The sequence below is a fragment of the Eleutherodactylus coqui genome, chromosome 1, assembly GCF_035609145.1.
Source record: "Eleutherodactylus coqui strain aEleCoq1 chromosome 1, aEleCoq1.hap1, whole genome shotgun sequence".
NCBI lineage: Eukaryota > Metazoa > Chordata > Amphibia > Anura > Eleutherodactylidae > Eleutherodactylus > Eleutherodactylus coqui.
In genome coordinates, this window is record NC_089837.1 from 153,123,796 (window position 1) to 153,146,705 (window position 22,910).

The 22,910-nt window shown below is 43.4% G+C and overlaps 1 protein-coding gene across 1 annotated transcript in view; it reads left to right on the plus strand.

Moving 5' to 3' along the window:
- Nucleotides 1-22,910, plus strand: part of LOC136627036 (probable cation-transporting ATPase 13A4) — a 218,476-nt gene that overhangs the window by 14,332 nt on the left and 181,234 nt on the right. The window contains exons 2-3 of the mRNA XM_066601991.1: nucleotides 18,904-19,077; nucleotides 19,295-19,426. Of these exons, the coding sequence (XP_066458088.1) occupies nucleotides 18,904-19,077; nucleotides 19,295-19,426 (306 nt within the window). The remainder of the gene's footprint in view (nucleotides 1-18,903; nucleotides 19,078-19,294; nucleotides 19,427-22,910) is intronic.

Consider the following 22,910-nt stretch of genomic DNA (forward strand, 5'->3'; position numbering starts at 1 on the left):
GAGAAACGCATCTGGGGTTTCCTCCTTCTCCACACAAATGCTGTAACTAATGAACAGAGTTTTTTTTAGTAGGTGCTCGGGAGCTTTAGTGGGATTGTCTGTCAGAGGTATAGAAATCTGGGTAGAGAGTCCATCTTAAAGACATTTATCCCCCCCCCCCCCCAGGAGAGAAGCAAGGATTTCCATTTATTTAGCTCCTTCTCCAGGTTAGTGGCGAATGGCAAAAAATTTAATTTAACCCCTAAGTGACGGCGATGCTATCTCCCTCCATACAGCGCGGGTGTCAGCTGTTTATTACAGCTGACACCCGCGGGCAATAGCTGCAATTGACCATCGCGGCTATTAACGCTTTGAATGCCGCTGTCAATTTGGCCCCCCCGTGGTGATCGGGGGAGCCGTGCAGGTGTCATGGCAGCCGGGGGCCTTTAGAAAGGCCCCAGGGCTGCCTTAGCAGACTGCCTATCAAGCCATCCCCGTGCTATAGCATTACGTCATACTGCAGGAGCGATCAAAGCAACACATGTTAAAGTCCCCCCTGGGACTGAAAGAAAGTGTAAAAAAAGAACAATAAAGTTTTAGTTATTATTAAAAAAAAAAAAGTAAAAGTAAAAAAAAAACCTTTTGCCATATTCGCAATAAAAAAAAATCAAAATAATAAACCAAAAATACGTGTTTGATATCGCTGCGTCCATAAAAGTCCAATCTATCAAAGTAATGTATTATTTACCCCGCATGATGAACGTGGTCCAAAAAAAAAAAATAAAGAATGCCCAAAATGCACTTTTTTTGGTCACCATATCTCCGAGAAAAAATGTAATAAAAGGCGATCAAAAAGTCAACTGTATACGAAAATAGTACCAACGGACATGTCAGGACATACCGCACAAAATGAGCCCTCACACAACTTCGTAGCCAAAAAAATTAAAAAGTTATTGTGCTCGGAAGATGGACACAGAAAATAATTTAAAAAAATTAAATATCTTTAAAAAAAAATACAAGTACTACAGCAAAAAAAACTATATAAGTTTCGTATCGTAGTAATCGTACTGACCCATAGAATAAAAATATCAGGTTGTTTTGTTGCAGTTCGTGCGCCGTAGAAACAGGACGCACCGAAAGATGGTGGAATGTCGTTTTTTTTTTCCATTTCTCTCCGCTTAGAATTTTTAAAAAGTTTTTCAGTAAATTATATGGTACAATAAATAGTGCCATTGAAAAATATAACTCATCCCGCAAAAAACAAGCCTTTGCACAGCGACGTTGATGGATAAATAAAGGAACTACGATTTTTTTAAAGGGAGTAGGAAAAAACAAAAATGGAAAAAAGCTCCATCACTAAGGGGTTAAACACCTGGGTGACATCTGCGGGTAACTGTATGCCCAAGTATTGTATTGAGGAGTGTCTCCAACGGTAAGGGAACTGGGTTTCCAAGCGCGACGCTTTGGCCTGTGGCAGTGAGACATTAAAGGGGTTGTCCCGCGAAAGCAAGTGGGGTTATACACTTCTGTATGGCCATATTAATGCACTTTGTAATGTACATCGTGCATTAATTATGAGCCATACAGAAGTTATTCACTTACCTGTTCCGTTGCTAGCGTCCCCGTCGCCATGGTGCCGTCTAATTTCAGCGTCTAATCGCCCGATTAGACGCGCTTGCGCAGTCCGGTCTTCTCCCTGGTGAATGGGGCCGCACGTGCCGGAGAGCTGTTCCTCGTAGCTCCGCCCTGTCACGTGTGCCGATTCCAGCCAATCAGGAGGCTGGAATCGGCAATGGACCGCACAGAGCCCACGGTGCACCGTGGGAGAAGACCCGCGGTGCATCGTGGGTGACGATCCCGGCGGCCATCTTGGTAAGGTAAGTAAGAAGTTGCCGCAGAGCGGGGATTCGGGTAAGTACTAAACATTTTTTTTTTTTTAACCCATCCCTTGTGTTTGTCTCGCGCCGAACGGGGGGCCTATTGAATAAAAAAAAAACCCGTTTCGGCGCGGGACAACCCCTTTAAGTATTTCTGACTTTTGGGAATTAACTTTATAGTTGCTCAGTCTACCAAACTGTTTAAATTCTTGGTGTATCACTGAGAGTCCAATGCATGGGTTGGATAGATAGAGGAGCAGGTCGTCTGCAAAAAGAGCCATTTTGTGCTCTGTGTCCCCAATGAGATAGCCCGAAATAGAGCTATTTTGGCGAATCGCATTTGCCAGTGCTTCTATAATAAGAACATATAGGAACGGGGACAGGGGGCATCCCTGTCTAGTTCCGTTTTGGATTTGAAAGGTGTCCAACAGGACCCCATTGACTCTGATTCTAGCGGTGGGATTATGATATAGGGACATAATCCGTTCGCGCATCCGTGTGCCAACTCCATATCTTGATCAGGGTGGCAGACAGGAAGTTCCAGCTGACCCTGTCATACGCCCTTTCAGCTTCGACCGTCAGGAGACACAGGGGGCTGTTAGTGTGTTTAGCTCTGGCAATTAGGGACAAAGATTTGAAAGATTTGATTGTGTTATCCCTAGCCTCTCTACCCGGGATGAAGCCGACGTGCTCTCTGTGGATCAAACATGGAATGATGGTTTGTAGACGTGACGCAATTAATTTTGCAAATAGTTTGATATCTATATTGAGATGTGAGATTGGTCTTTAATTGCTGCACACCGAGGCATCCTTACCCGGTTTAGGTATGACTGAAATATGCGCCATAAGCACCTGGACTGGGAATGGATCACAGAAGGGGAAATTAAAAATTAAAAACAATCACAGAAAATGGCCGTTACTTACTAAGTGAGGAGTGCATATAGATGCATCCTCTCACCATGCAGGTAGCTGACTACCAAATGGAGGAGCAAATAACACCTGTGCAGGACACCGATAAGACAACCACTCACACTGCCTCTTGATAATGAGGGGGGTGGCTGCTTGGCGTACTCTCCCACACATAGTGGATACAGGGTGCCAGACCATTCTGATATATGTAGTTCACCATGCAGACCAGCAACCTATTAATGATGCCATGATAAATCGGCGGGTTGCCTTGCATTTCCATCAGTGAACCACATTGGTACTGCCACCCTGGGCTCCCCCTGGAGTCTTAATGTCACGCTGCATGTGAATAATAGATAATAAATGCAAGGCATTGGTTGAATGTTGGCCAAGATACATGAGCCCACTAACCGTGGGCTCTAAGGAACTCTGCGACACTAACAGCAGGTCTATTCTACTATATGAATTATGGGCCAAGGAGTGGAATGTGTAGTCCCTGATCCCCGGGTGCAGAATCCTCCATAAGTCAACCAGATGCATTGCATCCAGCGTACGTTTGAGTGAACGAAGTGCTGCTCGGGAGACAGAGGTCCTACCTGACGACGTGTCCACCTCCAGGTCCAGGACCAGGTTGAGATCGCCTCAAAGTAAGATTCTGGAGCCTCTCGCGAATTCCGCCAGTGCCTGTACAGTTCTCATTGCACACGTGACTTGGTCCTGGTTTAGGAGATAAACATTTGCTAAGGTTATTGTGTTACCAGATGCTACAATTCTCAAGAAAACATAGCGCCCTTCTGGATCGATTTTAGAGTCCTGATTGCCAAAGTCTTTATGGAGAGCTGTAGACACACCCTCAGTTTTTTTTGTGTGAAGCTGAAACGGGAATCCCCAGCGGTAATTAATTTCCCTCTCTCTGAGAAGGGATAATAGTGGCTTCAGGGCTTTGCGTAGCTGAAGAGTGCGACGAGAGAGGTCAGATAAGATCATCAGCGGTGTTCCCCGAAATGATAATTCTCTCGCTCTTCCAGCACACTGCAGGATCTGTTCCTTGATTGAATAAAAATGGATTCTGCATATCACATCTCTAGGCCTGCTGGAATCGGTGGGTTTCGGGCCCAAGGAGCGGTGAATTCTATCTATCTCGATTGCTGTGTCGGGTAGTTTCTGGAGCAGATCATTGAAGAACTCACACACCCAAACTTCTAGATGGGAGGGAATAATGTCCTCACTGAGGCCCCTGATCCTCACATTGATTCTGCGATAGAGATTCTCCAGATCATCTAACATAGAATACAGTTCTGAGATCTGTTGCGACTGCTGATGCAGCTCCTGAGAGTGCGAGTCTATTAAATGGTATTAAAGATTTGGTCGTTAGTCTCTTCTATCTCCTCTATACTCTGCCCTCTATTGCTGATATCCTGCTGCAGGGCCACAATGTCCTTTTTATGTGATGCTTCCATTTTTAGCAAAAGCTCACTGATTTCATTCTTGGTGGGCAAAGCACGTAAGTGCTCCCTACAGTCCCAGGTGTCTTGGGGTGTGTTAGGCTCTGGGCGCTGAGCAGGCTGACGTGTAGTTTTGCGCCTCTCCCTTCTACATTCTGGTGTTAGTAGGCCGGGTGTTATGTTTATTGGCGACCCCTGCAGGTCTCTTCCAGGGGAGCTCTGTGGCTCTTCTGCTAGGTCTGGTGGCCCTGAGGGTATATTCATTTCTTTCTCCCCCTTATAGCTACTTTCTGGAGAAGGGTAGCGGGGGGCACCAGGACGTGCTGTTGTTTTTAAGTTCACATTTGTGTTCGTCCCTCCAATAGGGCTGGTGGAGCCTAGATGATGTGGGGAGTGCTATTGGGCTTTATTTCCAGCCCCTTCTGGCTCCCCTCATCACTGGGAAGTAATGAAGATTTTGAAGAGCCCCCCCCCCCCCCCCGCTCTGTTATGCTAAACGGGCTGCTTACCGGGGTCCCGTCGGGCCACATACTGTGGCGTGCTGTGTTCCTTTTGTGGGGGTTCCTTGTAGCTCCCCTCCTGCTCCTCTATCAGGCTGCGGTCGTCCAGAGGATCTGAGGTCTCCCCGCCAGACACTACTCTCTGCAGGATGCTGCCGCTTTCTCCAGCCGATCACGTGGGCGTCCTCCTTCTCTTCCATTGGTGCCATCTTGTTCTGTCCTCCGCGCGCTCCCTGTTCTGCTGTGGGACGGAGGTAGGCTGAAAGGCTCCCTCTGTGCCCGATCAGGGTCTTCTTCGGGGTCTCTTGGGGCTTCCTCTTTACCATCGCTGCCTCTAACGGGTCCCTTGGGCGTCCAGGGTCTGTGTAGCAGTGCTGGTGTCAGGAACGGTGCGGATGCACGACTTTGCCACTCATTCACAAGCCACGCCCCCTATTCTAAATTTAAAGGAGTACTCAAACACTGAAATATAGTGGTCCCTGTACATTCATACACCAAGGACAGCAATTGATGATAGCTGCATGGAGACAAGTAGAGACCGAGGGGATCCAGAGGGATGACGATTGAAGTGTTTTCTTATTTTGTAGCATTCCTGGAGATTATCAACAAGAGTCTCATGGGGAATTCAGGTGGTTCAGCCTCCCAGAGCTCTGGACCTTGTAGTGGCTGCTGTGACTGCTGGTGATAGTTATGCCTCTACTTATGGTGCTTAGTGCCCGGCCATAGGAAGAAGCACATTTATGCAGAAATAATCCTGGCCACACTTCATATTATGTGCACTAAATGTACAACAAATGAGCAGGAGTCTAGCAAATTGCAACCCAAGTCATTGTTGGTGCTCCAACTATCTTATCAGAATGTACAACTTGGTTTTTTTTTAGCACAGATTGGCCATAACAACAGATTGCCAGTTGGAATGCCATTGCTGTCTAAGAAAAGACAGGAAAGCTTGATCATAACGATACTGTCTGTGATGCTTGATTCAAAATAAATAAAGCATTTTATTGGTAAAACAATACAACATGTTTCATGAGTTCATAAGCGGAAATGGTCCTTTAGGCCGGCTTCACACGGCCGTGACGGGCTCCGCCTCGGAATTCCGCGGTGGAGCCCGTCACGGCGCCCCTCAGAGACCCCAATACTTACCTCCGGATCCGGTGTCCTACATCCCGGCCACGTCACATGACACGCGCACAGCGTCACATGACGCGCCGGCCGCGTCATATGACGCGGCGGTAGGCGGTTTCACGCTATCTTCCGCTGTGCTACAGCGGAAGATAGCGTGACAGACGGCTTCCGTTGACTGCAATGGAAGCCATCCGCGCGTACACCCGTGGCAAATAGAACATGTCGCGGGTGAGGTCGGGTGATTTCACGGTGCGGAATTCCGCGGTGGAATTCCGCAACGTGAGCATTGAGCTATTAGGTTTAATAGAACCTGCGTATTACGTGGCGGAAATCCGTCCGTGGGAAGGAGCCCTTACAGTCCATTTATGCTACTACATCAAATTATTGTCTTTTTCATGTTTGTTTCATTCTGGCTTCTGTAGCACTCCTATTTTAAAAGCCCTATTCGATTGTATTCCTTTTTTGTATGTGTCTCATACTATTTAGTTCAATACAATGCATTTGCAAAGTTTTCACACCTTTTCATAGCAACATATAGTTACATAGTGTGCAAGACTAGAAAAAAGACATTTATCCATCTAGTTGAGCCTATTACTTCCCTATTGTTGTTCCAGAGGATGGCAAAAACCCCATAAGGTGGAAGTCAATTTTCTTTGTTTTGGGGGAAAAAAATTCCTTCCCAACTTCAATCTGGCAATCACAATAAATCCCTGGATCACCAACCCTTCTGATGTAAACAGTGACTACAACAAGTAATATTGTTACACTCAAGAAAGGTATCCAGGCCCCTCTTTGAACTCTTTTAGTGAGGGTCTATGCCATCAGAACTTAGTGATTTGTCTATTTTAATCTTTTTAAGGCAGTTCTGTACCTCTTTCTGGGTAAGACTTGTGAGATTTAATAGAAAGTTTACTTTATCATTCCTGAATGAATACACTATTGAACCGATTACTTTTTAAAGAGCCAACACTTTCCATTTTAAACTTTTTTACTATTTATACAGTTGAAGAACAGTTTAGGGTTAGTTTTACTCTCTTTGTCAGGGAGTCTCTCTGTCTCCACCTTTGCTCCTTTTATTTGCTTTTTCCATAATTTATTTTTTTTCTTATAGTTTTTAATGTTTCCTCATTGCCTTCTTGTTTTAGAAGTTTAAATGCTTTCTTTTTGTTGCTTATTGCTATATTTACACCTTTATTTAGCTACATTGGTTTTCTCCTATTCCTAACCCTTTCATTCCTGCAATCTATGAACAGCCACAACCACTCTGTGCAGTCAGAATGACTCAGTTTATTGAAGAGCTAACAGAAGGACTCTCCACCTGGGGAGTCCTATGCACATACAACGCGTTTCAGCAGAACAAGCCTTTTTCAAACTGACCGCACGGAGTGGCTGTGGACCTGGATATACCTGGCATAGGACGCAGGACCAACAGCATTATTATACAAGGCCTTCCTGGACCAAGAGAGGGGGGAGTTATTTACCCGATGCACACTTGGTTCCTCCCCTCTCCTGAGTGAGTACAATCCATTTAACTTTTGCTTGGAGCGCAATAGAACTCTTCTTTATATTCATTGTGTGACCCCCATCATGTTTCCTCAGACATTATTACTTACAGCTTGTCAACCTTATTGGTCAGACTTCTGGCATTAGTCACCATTAGAGATGAGCAAGCATACTCGCTAAGGGCAATTACTCGATCAAGAGAAAAGGTTCGGCTGCCGGTGGCAGGCAGGGAGCGATGGGGGAGAGCGGGGAGATCTCTCTCTCCCTCTCTCCCCCCCCCCCCCCCCGCTCCCCCCTGCTCACTGCCGCAACTCACCTGTCACCCGCGCCGGCAGCTGAACCTTTTCTCTTGAGCGGGCAGGTACTCGCTAAGGGCAATGCTTGATCGAGTAATTGCCCTTAGCGAGTATGCTTGCTCATCTCTACTCACCAATACAGTATAGAGTTTTTTGATTATTTTTTATTGTGTTACCCCCTTAACTGTTCTAATTGTATTAACTTCTTCCATCACTCCATCCCCATTTTCATTACTGAGTCCCACATCACTGTCCATCTTCCCCTCAATCTCCCTGATTGCTCTTTCCCCCAGTCCCTAGTTTAAACACTACTCCAACCTTCTACCCATGTGCTTCCCTAGCACAGCTGCAACTTCCCCATTGAGATACAGCCCATCCCTATGGTAGAACCTGTAGCCAACAGTACAGTCGGTCCAGTTCTCCAGGAACCCAAATCCCTCCTACCTACACTAACTCTTGATCCACGTGTTTACCTCCCTAATCTTCTGCTGCATTTCTGGTGTGGCATGTGGCACAGGTGGTATTTTAGAAAATACTATTTAGGAAATCCTTGCCCTAAACTTGATATTATTTTTATGGACTTTCTGTCTACCTTTAACTTTGTCATGGCCGCCAATGTGCTTTATGAGTGCTGGTTCCTCATCAGCCCCTCCCAGTAATGTGTGAAGCCAATCAATGATGTGTCAAACTCAAGCGACAGGAATACAACACATTGTTTAACTATCCCAGTCTTTGTGGCAAATTTCCCTATCTTTCCTCCTAAAAGTTGAGCCGTTCACTAGCAGGACCTCTCTAGCTTGCCCTGTTAATGTATTCCCCTTCTTACTGGAGCAGACATCCACCTGGTGGTCAGAGCTAATCCTGTACTGACTGACATTCCCCTCATCTGCCAACTTTTCAAGCTTGTTGGGATGTGACAGTTCACGACTAGCCTCCCTGACACTCTTTCCTCTACCCCTACTTTTAACTGTCACCCAGCTATCTGCCTGATCATCCTGCAGTCCCATGCTAACATAAACCCTTACATCTGCCTCAGTGAGCAGCAGACGCCTTTCCATGTTGCCATTGGATTTCAGAGTCGAAAGCTGCTCATTAAGATTCAGTATCTGGGCTTCCAAATGTGCAACACCCTCACATCTCGTAAAGCAGTATGCACGCTGAACGGCTGGTCATTGACTGCATAAATGGTACGAGATGTACACTGGATGGCATTGCCAGTTATGGAGCACATTCTAAATCGGGATAGTACAGATACAAATCAAGTATTTAATTCAAGTGAAAAATAACACTAAATACATATGTGACTCCTTTCTAAAGTCCCCAAATCTAAAGTCACGCATGCTTAAAACAACTACACTTGCAACCACCACCCTTGCAAGCTCCCATCGGCACTCTTTTGTTTGCTGTCACCACCTAACACTGCTTGCCGTACAGTGACGTCCTGCAACTTCAGGGTGTGTATGAAGGGGGTTCATAGGGTGATCCTGCTCCATATAACGTGGGTGCTAGCTGTTTCTTACAGTGGGCAACTGCCTGCAACAGCTCCGATAAGCCACACTGCTCATCGGAGCTGTTAACCCTTTAAACTCTGACAGCTGCATTTAAATGCCGCAATCAATGTTCGGGGATCCTGCCCTGCCTCCCACAATACATCATACTGCAGGAGTGATCAAAGCATCTCAAGCTCTTGTTCCCTCTGAGGGATGTAAAAAAAAGTAAAAATAAGTTTTAAAAAGTTTTGCTAATTATTAAAAAATGAAAAGTAATTAAGTAAAAAAAAGAAAAACTCTTTAGGGTGGGTTCACACAAGCGTGTTTTTGTGCGTACTTAGGTGCGTACATACATGCGCACCTAGGTAAGAGCAAAAACACGCATGTATGCAGCTGCGTGCAGCGTTTTCAATGGAGCCACGGCTGCTACTGGCGGCTCCATTGAAAACAATGGTCTGCCGGCACCCCTGCCTTCTTTTTAAGGGAAGGGCTTTACATGTAAGCTTTTCCCTGAAAAAGAAAAATTTTATTGTGAAAAAAAAAAAACAAAGCACTTTCAGTGTTCAGTGATGATGGGACTCTGCGTGGGGATGAAAGAATCCCCTGCCACAACTGTCACATTGAATGGCTGTGATTGGTCCCTGAGCTCAGCCAATCAGAGGCAGAGCTTCCAGGAGGGGGAGATTTTTTAATCCCCGGCCAGAAGAAATGAAGAACAGTGTCAGGGAGAGAACAGGCGCTGGAGCTGCCGGACAGCGCTTTTAGGTGATGTATTTTTAAATTATTTTTTTATGCAGCTAGGGGTTATCTTCTGAGTCGGGCTTATATTTCAAGCCCTTCCCCAAAATCCCTGTGGGGGTTGCCTTCATCCCATTACCTACAATGGGGTGGCAGCGGCGCCGGCCTCATTAAAAGCAATAAGATAGCATCACGCTCTTCTGCCACAGCTGTGACAGGGAAATCTTTCATCCCAGTGGGGAGTCTTATCATTACCCAACACCTTAACAGTGCTATCACAGTGTTCAGTGAGGAGGGGACTCCCTGCGGGGAATAAAGGAACCTTCCAGGAGTCCCCTCATCCCCGTGGGGACTAAGGAGTTAATAGAGGGACATTTTAAAGGTGCTTCTGTCAAGAAGCACCTTCTAAATGTCCTGCTGTAAGCAGCTGATAAGCTATTGGCAACGCAGGAGATTCCATTAACTCCTGCCCTAATAAAAGTCAATGGTAACTCCTGAAAAACACACACCAAAGATAATGTATGCCCTACCTTTTTTTTAGTGTGCACTGTTTAGTGCTTCAAATTCTGCGCATATGAACACTTCTATATGAACCCATTGGTTCTTTTAGAAGTGTGCATTATGCGTGTGCAAAACACACGCTCGTCTGATTGAGCCTTTAAGACGAGTAGGTGAAGTTGTTAACCATCCAGACAATTTTTGAAGCATTTTGGTAAATACACCACATGCAATCAGCACAAAAACCTTACAAAGCGTGAAGATTGCTTAGAAGTATTATTTTGGGTGTAAAGTTGGTGAACAAGACAAAAGATGGGTACTTCACATCTGCTGTACTGTGTGCTACTCTGGCCTCACACAGCGGTTCAATGGCAAGAGGAAGGCAATGCCGTTTGCTGTGCTTATGATTTGGCGTGAACCGAAAGATCATCACTTGGACTGCTGTCTGAAAATGACAGTTCATACTCCTTTTGAAGATGATCAACTATTCAAATCATAACTGGAACATTTGGGGTGAGCTGAAGGTTGTGGCACTCTTGTTGGGTCTACAGTTGGGGTACACAAACTTTATGTGCATTCTGTGTCTATGGAACAGTCATAATACCAGCAATCATTACAAAGAGATCCAGAGTTGAGCACACTTGTTGGCAGATACAATGTGCTACATGCATCACTGGTTGATCTAATGATAGTGTACCTTCCACTGCTTCACATTATGCTTGGCCTAATGAAAAATTGTGTCATGGCTATGAACCATAATGGAAATGGTTTCCAGTATCTGAAGGACAAGTTTGGAAAAAACAAAATTGAAGTCAAACTAAAAGCAGGAGTTTTTGTTGGTCCTGAAACCTGCAAATTAATGCATGATGAAAAACCGACTACAGATTTGGACTCTACAAATGAGTTTTAGAACATGACACATGAAATATCCCCAGTAGCTGACAATTTTTTTTTCTGTGATCCAGTGTTATTACATCTCTTTCCTTATTATCCAATACATTTTATGAAATTGTTGATTCTTTACATGGATTGAGGGAATTACACTTATAAAGGTATTTGTCCAAGTACAAAATGCATTGTATTGTTTTACCAAACAAGTACTTTATTCATTTTGAATCAATCATCGCTGGCAGAGCCATTATTAATGGTTCAGCTTTATTGTATTCTCCTGTATTCTCTTAGATCTTTAAACAAATTATTAAACAGCATGTATGGAAGTACTTGGATGAAAATGGAGTAATTAACCAGAGCCAGCATGAGTTTGTAACAAACAAGTCATGCCAGACGAATCTAATTTGATTCTATGACAGAATTATTGACTGGGTTCATCAGGGAAATGCGGTAGATATAGTTTATCTTGACCTTAGTAAAGCATTTGACAAATTATCTCATACTATACTTATTGAAAAAATGACTAGATATTGGACTGACAAGGCAACTGTTAGGTAGATTCACAACTGGCTGAGTGATCATACTCAAAGAGTGGTCACACATGGCTGCACATCCAAGTGGAAGAATGTATCAAGTGGGTTCCACAAGGCTCTGTCCTAGGCCTGGTGTGGATCAACATTTTTATAAATGATCTGGAGCAAGAAATTGATGGGAAAATGGTGAAATTTGCTGACGACACAAAACTAAGAGAGAGTATTCAAAAAGATCTAGAAAAGCTTGAACAGTGGGCAGCAACTAACAGAATGGTATTTAACAAGGAAAAATGCAAAGTCCTACATCTGGGCAAGAAAAATGAAAAAAAAAAGCACATACAGAATGGGATGAATTGGGCTAAGCAGCACATGTGAAAAAGACTTGGGTATACTAATAGATCATAGGCTGAACATGAGTCAGCAATGTGATGCAGCAGCCAAAATGCAGAGAAGCATAGAGCCTAATCACGTGAGGTAATTATCCCCCCCTACTCTTCCTTAGTCAGACCTGATCTGGAATACTGTGTCCAGTGCTGGGCACCCCACTTTAAAATAAAACATAGACAAACTGGAGCAAGTTCAGAGAAGAGCTACCAAGATGATGAGCGGTCTACAAATCATGTCCTATGAAGAATGGTTAAAGGATTTGGGAATGTTTAGCTTGCAAAAAAGAAGGCTGAGAGGAGACTTAATAGCTGTCTACAAATATCTGAAGGGCTGTCACAGTGCAGAGGGATCAGTCCTGTTCTCATTTGCACAAGGAAAGACTAGAGGCAATGGGGTGAAACTGAAAGGGAGGAGACACAAATTAGATATTAGAAAAAACTTTCTGACAGTAAGAGTTATCAATGAGTGCAACAGGTTACTATGGGAGGTGGTGAGTTCTCCTTCAATGCAAGTGTTCAAACAAAGGCTGGACAAATATCTGTCTGGGATGATTTAGTGAATCCTGCACTTAGAAGGGGGTTGGACCTGATGCCCCTGGAGGTCACTTCCAACTCTACCATTCTATGATTCTATGGATTATTTCCATTGGTTAGGATTATCTTTGGGAGAAGTTCTCTTTACCAGCTACATGTGCTTTGAACGTTGAGTGAAAGCAGAGTACAGATGCAGCAGAGAAAGCATCTTTCATATTATGTTGGAATGATGTTTTTACAAAACTGTTTAAAAAGTTAGGCTACTTCTAGTGTCCAGTATGCCAAATGAGAAGGAAGCATATCCCCTTTCAGAGCGCAATCATGTCATACTCTTGTGAACATTAATACATCACACTTGTGTGCTGGAGCCTTAACTAAATCAAACAGATCATGGAAGCACCTCCAAAAACTACCGTACATGAGCGATTTTACGTGCGTTTTGGCGTGCACAAAATTGCTTGCACAGTCTGCTGACAATATAAACACATAGATTTTAAATGGATTCCTTCACATTCAGCATTTTTGCGCAATCATTTTCAATGGCCAAAAAAATATGTGACATGCTATATTTTGTGCACCTAGGACAACATAGTAGACTATGGGGGTGCCCAAACGCACACTCCATCCGCACAAGGTTGAGTACTTTTGTACTGTTAATTGATAACACCAGGGACTAAGTAGACCACTCAGCCGGTTCAATAACGCACGGCTGTATCTCGCGCCAATGTGAACAGCCCGACAGTGCAAAAAAGTACAGTAAGCAGCATGGATATGCCTTTGAGAACACATAATAGCACTCCATTCAGATAACTGTTATGTCATTCTCTCGCTGTTTTATCCACTGTAGAACATCTAGAGTAAATGCACTGTGAGAGATGGCAGCCTGAGGGTCATCTGTGTGAGAGCCAGCCAATCATCACTGGTCTGCTGCACATAAATTTTTAGCCTTACTTGCTAGAGGCCATTGGTCATTTATCTTTCTCCTCATTCCTCCTAGGACCCTGGTGTCATGCATGGTTTGCTTAGTATTGCTGCATGCGTGTGGTTCTGAGTGGGATTCTCTCGCCTGTTAGTGTGAATATTGTACTGTTCTGCTGTGCCGTTTACCATCTATGGCGAGCCAGGCCCCTAGGTTCTAGTGTGGAGCAGTCCCACCTTGTTTGCAGACAGGACTACCTAGGGTTTAAGTTGTCTTGTTAGAGTAGGGACTCATGAGACAATTAGGACCCTTGTCATGGGCTCGTGAGCTTAAGTTTCTTGGCCAAAATATGAACCAATATTTCGTATGTACTTTAGCTATTCCATCTGCTTATGCATGTTGGTATTCTTGGTAAGTGTTTTGGTGTTTGTCAGCCGTTGTTGCATGTTTGCTCACAAGTCCCATTTGCAGTTCACTTTGTTTTGGATTACAATTATTGCACGCTTGAAGCAGATGTGACAAACAGAAGTCCGTGTTAGTCCTTCCTGGTCCAGTGGGATAGGCTGGAGAATCACAGATTGGAGTTATATGTAACACAGCTGGTTTATGCCATGTAGTGAGTAAACTTGTCTTCCAAACCTGGTCCATACAAGCCCCGTGCATGTACTGCCAATGTTAAAAAGGGGATAAAGGTGGTTATTTGCCCTACATTACAGCCTTTCAGATATTAAAGTAATTTCCACTGAGGAGTCTTGAAGTCAGAATAGAACTAAGCATGTTCAAACTTGCTACACAATGCATTTAATATTTGTTGCTACTTTGGCTCTTGATTAACTTCATTTTATGTGGATTATATTTAATTATCTATTCATTCTTAAAGTCTATCTGTCATTCAAAGTGACTTTTGGAACAAGCCGTCATGTATTTGCAGAAAGAATACTATATCTGACCATTATATGACTTGTATCTGGTATCAGCAGTTTTTTCTTCTAAAGACTCCATCTTTAAGTATGAGTTATTGGAGATGTATTGCTTTGATATCTCCCACAGCAAGCAAACAAGCAGATTTGGAGATCTTACCTCTTTTTCACACACACAGAAGCAGCATGGAGAACATGATATAGGTGTAATCATACCTTACAATTTTAGTACCTTCTACACAGTAAGGATGCCCCTTCATTATTCATCAGAGAAGTAGGACTCTTTAAGAGCCACCTATTGTTATGCTCTGCTGTGGGGACTTAATGCTGATGCTCCAGTCTTCACAGGACTACTTATCTTATTGGCTTATTGCACCATGCTGTAAACACCCACCCAACAGATGTCTCCTGCCTCCAGCATGCATTTCTATGGAGGCAGACACAGTGGAAATTGTGACATACTGCAGGCTTCATTTAACCCATTAAGGACGAAGTACTGTAAATTTACGGCACTTGGTCCTGGGCTTTAATCCCAGCCAATAGTAAATATATGGTGGGGGAATAAAGCCCCTGCTTCTGCAATCAAGCAGGAGAAGGTAGGGTTGTCAGCTGTTAGTCAAAGCTGAGAACTCAAAGGAAAAGGGAGAAGCAGTTTTTAACCACTTCTGCCTTCTCCTTTCTCTAGTATACAGCACTCAATGAGCGCTATGTACTAAAGTAGAAGTGTTTTTTTCCACTATGCAAGTCAGCAGTTACATGATCGCCAGGATCCCCTGGCAAAGCAGAGCTGCAGGGTCCTGGCAGACCCTGATCAGCTCAGTTAGTGACTGATGTCACTACAGGGGGATGGCTCCTGTGGATGCCCCTGCTAAAATGGAAAAGTGTCAAATAAAAAACAAAAAACATGTAAGTGTCCTCCAGAGGTCTTATATGATGTCAAGGGGGATATAAATAGTAAAAAAAATATTACATAATTTTAAAACAAAATTACAGAATAAAATAAAAAATATATACATAAGAAAGAAAATAACCCAAAGCTGACGCCAACATATGCGCCAAACCATACATATTATATATCAAAATGTCAGAAAGAAAATGAGGAACCTGTTCCCATACTTTATTTTAGTGTAATTATACTAAATAAAAAGAAAATAACTATAAATGTTAAAAAAATCTTTTTGTTTCAGCTTTTTACCTCCAATAAAAAAAATGGAAAAAAGTCAGTGAAAAAGATATTTAAAAAATAGCCAGGGAAAAAAAATGCAGCAAAAAATATTTGTGGTAGCTGAAGGAAAAAAATAGGACAGTTAAACCACCACATAGGTAAAATCCCTATAAAGTGTCTGGTCCTTAAGGTACAAAACAGCCTGGTCCTTACGGGGTTAATATGCAAATTAAATGGATTTAGTATCCTGGATGTATTTGTTTCTTCAATGTGCATAAGAGAATTATTTATATCCATTATATACACATATGATTTGAGTTTCATGAATAGAAGCTGCCTGAAGCTTCTTGTATTTCATTGATGCATATATGCTATTGGTGTGCATTGCGGACTGGTATTTATAGCCTTGACTCTCATGGGTGTTCCTCTTTTTCTTCCTCCTTTGTAGGGTGCATTAGGGCCTACAGGAGGTTGGTGTACGGGGCCGCACTTTTTGGGTGATTGCTCCAATATATCTTTAGGGCTATATCTTGAGAGTAGGGAATTATAGGGTAGGCCTAGTTGATCTATCATGTATGAGTGTATTATCTCCTACCTCAGACTCAGGCTTATTATTAGTATGGTGGATTATTCCTGTGATGACTTAAATGTATGTTATTTTGTAGTATTTATCTATCTATCTATCTATCTATCTATCTATCTATCTATAAAGACCTCATTGACTGACTCACTCAATCACTAACTCAACACTAATTCTCTAAGTTTCTGGTGTCATATAAACTTGAAATTTGGCACAACCATTCTTTAGGTCCTAAATAACAAAAGTAAAGGGATCACAGCTTGATTATTCAATTTTAAGTGCGAAAGTAAGTGACCCCCTATGTAATGTAATTAATAACACACAACTAATCTGTACAAGCATGAAATTTGCCATGACCATTCTTTACATCCTATATAGGAGAAGTAAAGGGAGTCGCAACTTCAATTCTAAGCGTGAAAAATTGAAAATCCACAATACATGACATACCGTATATACCGGCGTATAAGACGACTTTTGAACCCCGAAAAATCTGCTCTGAAGTCGGGGGTCGTCTTATACGCCGGTAATACAAAAAAAAAGAAAGTTTAAAAAAAAAAAAAAATCATTACTTACCTCCCCCGGCGTTCTGCGGCGCTGCTCCAGGTTGACGCTCCCTCCTGGTCCCCGGCAGAGCATTGCTTTCTGGACGCAGGGCTTGAAATCCCCGCCTTCAGAAAGCTAATACTGTGATTAGCTAACACACGCCGTCAGCCAATCACAGCCATTCAATGACATCATTGAATGGCTGTGATTGGCTGAAGGCACGTGTGTTTTCTGGAGGCTGGGATTTCAAGCCCTGCGTCCAGAAAGCAATGCTCTGCCGGGGACCAGGAGGGAGCGACATCCTGCAGCAGCGCCACAGAACGCCGGGGGAGGTGAGTAATGATTTTTTTTTTTGCTCCGCTGTATTCCCGGCGTATAAGGTGAAAGTTGGGGGGTCGTCTTATACGCCCCGTCGCCTTATACGCCGGTATATACGGTAGTTCTTTTTTCAGAAAGCATAAAGCGTAGGGAAAGGATTTGTATACTAAGGAGAATCTACCTCACCTCTACATGCTTATACCGAAGAGAATCTAATGCTCCTCTATGTGTATATACTGAGGAGAATCTACCTCAGCTCTATGTGTATATACTGAGGAGAATCTACTTAATCACTATGTGTATATACTGAGAAGAATCTACCTCACCTCTGTGTGTGTATATACTGAGGAGAATCTAAGTGACCTCTGGGTGAATATACTGAAAGGCTGTAAAGTACATAAGGAAGTGTCCATGGACTGCAGGGATGGGGCATGCCTTTAAGAACTCACACCCACTTGCGATTTTTTTCTCTGCAATGCTACAGAGATGATTATAAAAGCAATGATTTTCAATGGTTTCATACTCATTTGCGATGTTTCAGCAGAGTTTTGCATCGCAGAGAAGAAATCTGCAATATTGCTCAGTGTTTTCAATGGGGCCAGCGGCAGCAGCGCCAGTCTAATTGAAAACATAGGAAGAATACTGTGGACTTCTTCCACAGCTGTGACAGTTGTGGCAGGAGTTTTCTTCATCCCTGCGGGGACCGCAATGAATAGCTAAGCCAATCAGCACAGCCCTTTAAATAGCAGGGATTTTTAAATCCCCGGCTGCTGAAAGTGCTGGACAGCACTGCAGGGGAGCCAGCCAGAGGAATTTTTTATTTTTTTTTTAACAAGCTAGGGATGATTTTCAGGAAAGAGCTTAAATTTCACGCCCTTCCCTGAAAATCATGCTGCGGGGGTTGCCACAAAACCACTGCTTTCAATGGGGCCGGCAGCAGCGCCGACCCCATTGAAAGCAATGGGATAGCATCCTGGACTAGCATCCTGTGACAGCTGTGGCAGAGGATTCCTTCATCCCCACGGCCCCTGCAGGGATAAAAGAAACTCCTGCCACAGCTGTGACAGCTGTGGCAGAAGTTTGTGATATACTCCATGTTTTCAATAGGGCTAGTGCTGCTGCTGCTAGCCCCGTTGAAAACACTGGCAATATCACAGCGTTTTTCTTGCACTGCAAGGCGAGTGTTTTCACTCGTTCTCGCAGTGCAAGAAATAAAAACACCAGTGGGTGTGAGTCCTAAGGCTAAGAAGGGGCTGTAACCTCCAGCCTGTGGTTAAATTTCAATAAAAGGGGCATTACTTTTAAGGGTAAAAAGTGAGGAGAGTGGGAGGGGTGGCACATTCTGCAGAGGGATATCTGTATATGCAGTCTGGGGGGAATCTAACGCTCCTCTGTGTATACATATTTTATTCCTTGGTTCCTCTGAAGTAACCACGACTTCATAACATTTTTTGTGCAAACAACGCGTAAACCTCTGTATAAAATGAATTGGGGCGAGGCCGAGTATATCAGCTAGTATACTAATAAAGGTTATTTTTCTATTCTATTCCTGGTCATTGTTCTGTGATCGGAATACAAGGTTGGATCTGATTAATTCTGTGACATAACCCTTCTAGTAGAAATGTTTTTGTACAATTGAAATTCGTGATTGTCTGTGTAATAGAAATAGTAAGCATTTATATATATATAAATCTTGAATATATATGCTAATGGAGGTGTCCGGATTTATTTTATTCTTTTATGCTTTTCTTTAGGAAATATTTGGATACAAATCAGAGAGGTGGAGGAAAGTTCTGTGTCTTGTGGGTTACCTATTTTCTCTTGGATTCCTTAAATTGCTTTTTTATTGGAGGCCAGAGCTGGATGTTTGGTGCCACTGTGTTCCATGTAATTTAGCAGGAGCTGATACAGTCTTGCTACGCACAACTGTAAGTACAGCATATTGTCAGCTATCAAACTGGTACAAGTAGTTCAACATTCTTAGTACTCTGTATTGCAAAAAGAGTAGTAATGCCCAGGCCAACTTTTTGTGATTGATGCAGATTTTGGCTCAAGGCTACTACAAGCTAATTCAACTTGTTACCAGCAAATATCACTTTTTCACCTTTATCTCTCCATTTCTATCTGATCTACAATCGTTCTTAGGGAGAACTTAAAGATTACATAAAGAAGTTGGTGATCCAGGTCAATCTTCATAGAACAACAAAGTCTGGATGTCCAGTTATTAGTGATGAAAATTCAATTATATATAAATCTATAATGGAGCCAGAGGGCAAGGTAAATGTGTTCAGTCTAAATAGTAATGTTAATGAGGTAAGTTTCACACAAACGTATTATGGGCAAATTTATGCACCCCTAATATAGACGAGTGTTCCAGCCCAATAGCATGTCAGCTAACCCGAACTCACAGCATCATATGATGATTCTTATAATGTCTGGAGTTTGAGTTACCAAACACTAATGATGAGGTTGGAACACTTGTCCAAATTATTGGCACATAAATGTACCCATAACACACTTGTGTGAAACAGACCCACTAGGATGCCTTCACACTTGCGATATTGCTGCATTTTTTAATGCGAATGTCAATAGACCTTTCTAATGTTAAACACATTGCACAAAAAATATAACAATATATAAATAAAACGCAAAGCACATACGGTAATTCACACATGCAATGTTTTTTGCTTTTTTTTTTTACACAAATCAATGGTACATGTAAAAGAATTGCAGCACATCCTAGTTTGGTCCATATCACAGACAAGAATAGCGCACACAATATTTGCTGTCCATACAGATTCACAACAGATGTCTGTGTGCTGTCTAATGCGAGTTGTGCAAAAGATTTCTGGGTGCGATTCACACACGCTTGTCTGATTGAGGTGTGATTCTCGCTGTATGAAGGGAAAGTTTGACTTTGGAGCCTTCTTTCAGAAAAAAAAAATAAAAAAGGTTATTTAATTAAGAAAAAATTTTTAGAAGCTGCTCAAAATGGTGGCAAAACACAAGACCATAAGACAAGGCTTACTCACCTCACTTGTGCAGTGGCCCAGAAAAATGAGGCCCCTCTATAGTGTATGAGTGCATTTGTCTAGTGCTTGATATTGTCAGTGTCTTTCATGTTGCATGAACATGACGTGTATTGCACTTCTGCAGAAGTGAATGGGTTAACTGCCTGGTATGTGAGAATGTCTGAGAAATGTATCTTGTTGTCTGTCTTGGGAGCGTGTGATATATATGTTGATGCAAGGCCTTAGTTCGAGGTTCTCTGGTTCTGGACCTAGCCCAGCAAGGAACTCCCACAGACACCTTTAGTTCTGTGTGGGTCAGAATGGAGGAGGCTGAAAGACATCCCCAGCTGTCCCTGGGCCCATTTCACCCAGGAGATGCCAGTGGTGCTAACCCACTGAGGAGCTGACAGAGATAGAGAATGCAAACACCACTGCAGTGTGAAGTGTATGCCAAACGTGAGTGCAGACTGGTAGAGAGCTGGAAAGAGAAAGGGGCGTTCAGACCAAGCACAGAGCCCTACAAATAACTGGGACTGTAGATTCCTCTGTGAACCCGTGATATCCTCCCTGTCACACCACTTTGTTATTTCTGCACCAATTGTCCTGCTGCCGTGAGTTATAGTTTAACTGTAAATAAGTTTCTGCAAGTAAAGGAGCACTGCCGACCGTTCCCGGCTTTGCTATTTAAACTTGCCCTGTGCATGTGGACCATTTATTTCACCATCCGGATTCACCGCAGAGGAAGGAACGGTGGCATCACCCATGGCAACAGATCTCCAAGGTAAATTGCATAGTGGATTAACCTTTGAAAGGCCTACCCTCAGTTACTTGGACAGGTCCTGTGCTACACTCAGGGTGGGAGACGGTAGAGCCCTGTGACAAGGCCCAAACTCTACCTTGCTGTCTGAAAGGCTGAGGGCCCGCTACTCGGATGCTGCACTTGATTCCAACTCTCCAATTCCACTGGTGTCCAGTCATCCACTGATCTCCACTTTCTTGTGCAGTGATGACATCCCAATACAGGGACATATGACCACTGCAATTAATCACCTGCCAAAGCGATTCCTGGTAACATGTCCCTGGGGTCTGTGATGCCAACTCTGCAGCAGCAAGTGGTGAGAAGTAGTGTATCAGGAGTGATGGGGGCTACATAAGGTGAGTAAGACCTTTTTACCAGCATTCTAAGTTGCTTTCAAAACATTTTTCTTGAATGGATAAACCCCTTTGACCCCACAAAGCCCATAAAATTTTTTAAACTATTCAGCACATAATTTGGATATATCTGGTATAGTAGATTTAAGAGAAAGGAATTAACCCCTTAGTGACAAAGTCTGTGTGTTCCTTTATGACCACCAGACATAAAAATAATTCTTTAATAATAATTCTATGTGTTGCACTCTGATTTCCATTTAGACATCTATGGGATATCTTACAGTGCACATTGGGGTTGTCGCACAGATTTTAACCCCTTCCTGCCCCATGACGTAAGGGTACGTCATGGGACCGGGGTACTTCCCGCAAAATGACGTACCCTTACATCATGGGGATAGCGCGAGACCATAGCAGATCTCGTGCTATCCCGCAGCGGGAGCCGGCTGTCAGTGATAGCTGGCGTCCTGCTGCAACAGCTGGGGGCATCGGAGATGCGCCCCCACTCCCCCTCTGTTAACCCCTTCCCTGCCGCAATCTAAGTAGATCACGGCAGGGAAAGGCTTTACAGAGGGAGCGCGCTCCCTCCGTGACCCAGCCGGGCTCTCGCAATAACATCGCGAGAGAGCGGCTGGTTGCTATGGCAACAGGACACCAGATACCGGCATCCTGTATTGCCATAGCCTGTGATCGCTATAGTAACGATAAGGCATGGCAGGAGAGAAGTCCTGCCATGCCTTATCGCAGCTATCTGCAGTGCTACAGTAAAAGTCCTTCAGATGGACACAAGTGGTGTAAAAAAAGTGAAAAATAAAGTTAAAAAAATAAAAATGTAAAAAAAAGGTTAAAAAATAGAGATGAGCGAACGTACTCGGTAAGGGCGATTTCGCAATCGAGCACCGCGATTTTCGAGTACTTCACTACTCGGGTGAAAAGTACTCGGGTGCGCTGTGGGGCGGGGGGGGTTGCAGAGGGGAGTGGGGGGTAGCAGCGGGGAACAGGGGGGAGCCCTCTCTCTCTCCCTCTCCCCCCCACTCCCCGCTGCAACCCCCCGCTCACCCACAGCGCACCCGAGTACTTTTCACCCGAGTAGTGAAGTACTCGAAAATCGCGGTGTTCGATTGCGAAATCGCCCTTACCGAGTACGTTCGCTCATCTCTATTAAAAAACCCTTTTTTTATGCTTTTTCTCATATTAGCATAAAAAAATTTAAAATCCCACATATTTGGTATCGACACGTCCATAACGCCGCGTACAATACATTAACCCCTTCATGACATGGCCTATTTTGAGCTTAAGGACGCAACAATTTTTGGCGGATTTTCTTCTCCGTTTATCAAAAGTCATAACTTTTTTATTTTTCCGTCGACGCGGCCGTATGAGGGCTTGTTTTTTGCGTGGCGAACTGTAGTTTTTATCGGTGCCACTTTTCGGTACATAGACTGTATTGTAAAACTTTTTTTTTTTTTTTAATGATAGCAGGGAGATCAATTCTGCCATAGATTTTTTTATATTTTTTTTACAGCGTTAATCATGCAGCATAAATGAGACATTCCATTTTTTCTGCGGGTCGGTACGGTTACAACGATACCAAAATTCTT